The sequence below is a fragment of the Clupea harengus genome, chromosome 25 (assembly GCF_900700415.2).
Source record: "Clupea harengus chromosome 25, Ch_v2.0.2, whole genome shotgun sequence".
NCBI lineage: Eukaryota > Metazoa > Chordata > Actinopteri > Clupeiformes > Clupeidae > Clupea > Clupea harengus.
In genome coordinates, this window is record NC_045176.1 from 948,769 (window position 1) to 951,268 (window position 2,500).

A 2,500-nucleotide genomic window follows, 5' to 3' on the forward strand; every position below is an offset into this window, starting at 1 on the left:
CCTACATATATGCATCCTGTGACCTTTAACCCCACCTACATATATGCATCATGTGATCTTTAACCCCACCTACATATATGCATCATGTGACCTTTAACCCCACCTACATATATGCATCATGTGACCTCACACTCACCTACATATATGCATCATGTGACCTTTAACCCCACCTACATATATGCATCATGTGACCTTCAACCCCACCCACATATATGCATCATGTGACCTCGACCCCACCTACATATATGCATCATGTGATCTTTAACCCCACCTACATATATGCATCATGTGATCTTTAACCCCACCTACATATATGCATCATGTGACCTTTAACCCCACCTACATCTATGCATCATGTGACCTCACACTCACCTACATATATGCATCTTGTGACCTTTAACCCCACCTACATATATGCATCATGTGACCTTTAACCCCACCCACATATATGCATCATGTGACCTCGACCCCACCTACATATATGCATCATGTGACCTTTAACCCCACCTACATATATGCATCATGTGACCCCTCACCCTAACCCACCTTGCAGCCGCTGGCTAAGATGATTCTCAGGTCGGCCGGGATGCGATCCCCTCCTTTAATCTCCACAAGATCTCCCAGAACCACCTGCTCCGCGTTGATATGCATCTTCTCCCCCTCGCGGATCACCAGTGCTTGCTGGACACACACACACACAGACACACACACACACACACACACGGACACAGACACACACACACACACACACACACACACACACACACGCACACACACACACACACACACACACACTATTCATTGGTAATGTATTAACACATCAATAACAATAACATATTTATTAGATTTGTGGTTAGGTTCATTAATCATAATGTCAGTTTATTAAGGAAGTAATGACAAGGTAATGATAATCAATAAGTCAACACAATATGTCATGAATGCATTTGTTATTCTCAATTAGCCATTTAGTTTAATTACCACTCTATCACTCTTATCATTTAGTATGTGGGTTTAAAAAGTAAATGTTGTGTTGTGTGTGTGTGTTTGTGTGTGTGTGTTAGGTGTGTGTGGGTTTGTTTGTGTGTGTGTGTGTGTGTGTGTGTGTGTATGTGTGTGTGTGTGTGTGTGTGTGTGTGTGTGTGTGTGTGTGTGTGTGTGCTCACCTGTGGGACCATGTTCTTAAAGGAGTCCATGATACGAGAGCTCTTGGCCTCTTGGTAGTAAGAGAAACAGCCGGTAATGATGACCACAGCTGACAACACCACTCCCAGGTACAGCTGACAGGCACACACACACACACACACACACACACACATACATATACACACACATAGGAGAGAGAGGGATAGGGAGGGAGAGAGAGAGTAGGAGAAAGAGAGAATGAGAGAAAGAGAGAGAGAGAGTGGGAGAAAGAGACTACCATTACAATGGGATAACATGAGATCGCTGACATTTCACACACACACACACATACACACACACACACAAACACACACTCACACTCACACTCAAACTCACACTCACACTCACACACACACAAACACACAGACACACACACACACACACACACACACACACACACACACACACACACACACACCCCTAAAATTTGACTGACAGGTCAATTCTGGGGATAAGAGCTCCCATTTTACCAGCTGAGAAAAATATCTATCGTGTGGATCTATTGTAATGCACTATTTCCAGGTATTAACCAGGCATCACTTAATAAACTACATTATCCAGGCATCACTTCATAAACTACATTAACCAGGCATCACTTAATAAACTACATTATCCAGGCATCACTTCATAAACTACATTATCCAGGCATCACTTCATAAACTACATTAACCAGGCATCACTTAATAAACTACATTATCCAGGCATCACTTCATAAACTACATTAACCAGGCATCACTTAATAAACTACATTATCCAGGCATCACTTCATAAACTACATTAACCAGGCATCACTTCATAAACTACATTATCCAGGCATCACTTCATAAACTACATTAAACAGGCATCACTTAATAAACTACATTAACCAGGCATCACTTAATAAACTACATTAACCAGGCATCACTTAATAAACTACATTAACCAGGCATCACTTAATAAACTACATTAAACAGGCATCACTTCATAAACTACATTATCTAGGCATCACCTCATAAACTACATTAACCAGGCATCACTTAATAAACTACATTATCCAGGCATCACTTCATAAACTACAAGTCATCCAAATTGTGGGACCTAGACTTTTAACAAGGACAGAGAAGTTTGATCATATATGTTATTACACTATGTTAGTGTAGGACTGATTTTAAGATTTGATTTCTTTTAAATTTAAGATAATATTTTTTTTTTTTAAGTTTTAAGGCTGTGAACCTTCTGACCCTTTCTGCTCCATGAACGGCCCTAAGTGTGTGTGTGTGTGTGTGTGCCTCATTTCTAAATCTAGGGGGCAATGGAGCTTTTGCTCAAATGTACTTTC

General features: G+C 40.7%; 1 protein-coding gene across 1 annotated transcript in view; it reads right to left on the reverse strand.

Annotated features, from left to right (window-relative positions):
• Positions 1-2,500, reverse strand: part of atp1a2a (ATPase Na+/K+ transporting subunit alpha 2a) — an 18,745-nt gene that overhangs the window by 9,922 nt on the left and 6,323 nt on the right. The window contains exons 5-6 of the mRNA XM_042703676.1: positions 1,164-1,277; positions 547-681 (exon numbers count right to left, since the gene is read on the reverse strand). Coding sequence (XP_042559610.1) covers positions 547-681; positions 1,164-1,277 — 249 coding nt within the window. The remainder of the gene's footprint in view (positions 1-546; positions 682-1,163; positions 1,278-2,500) is intronic.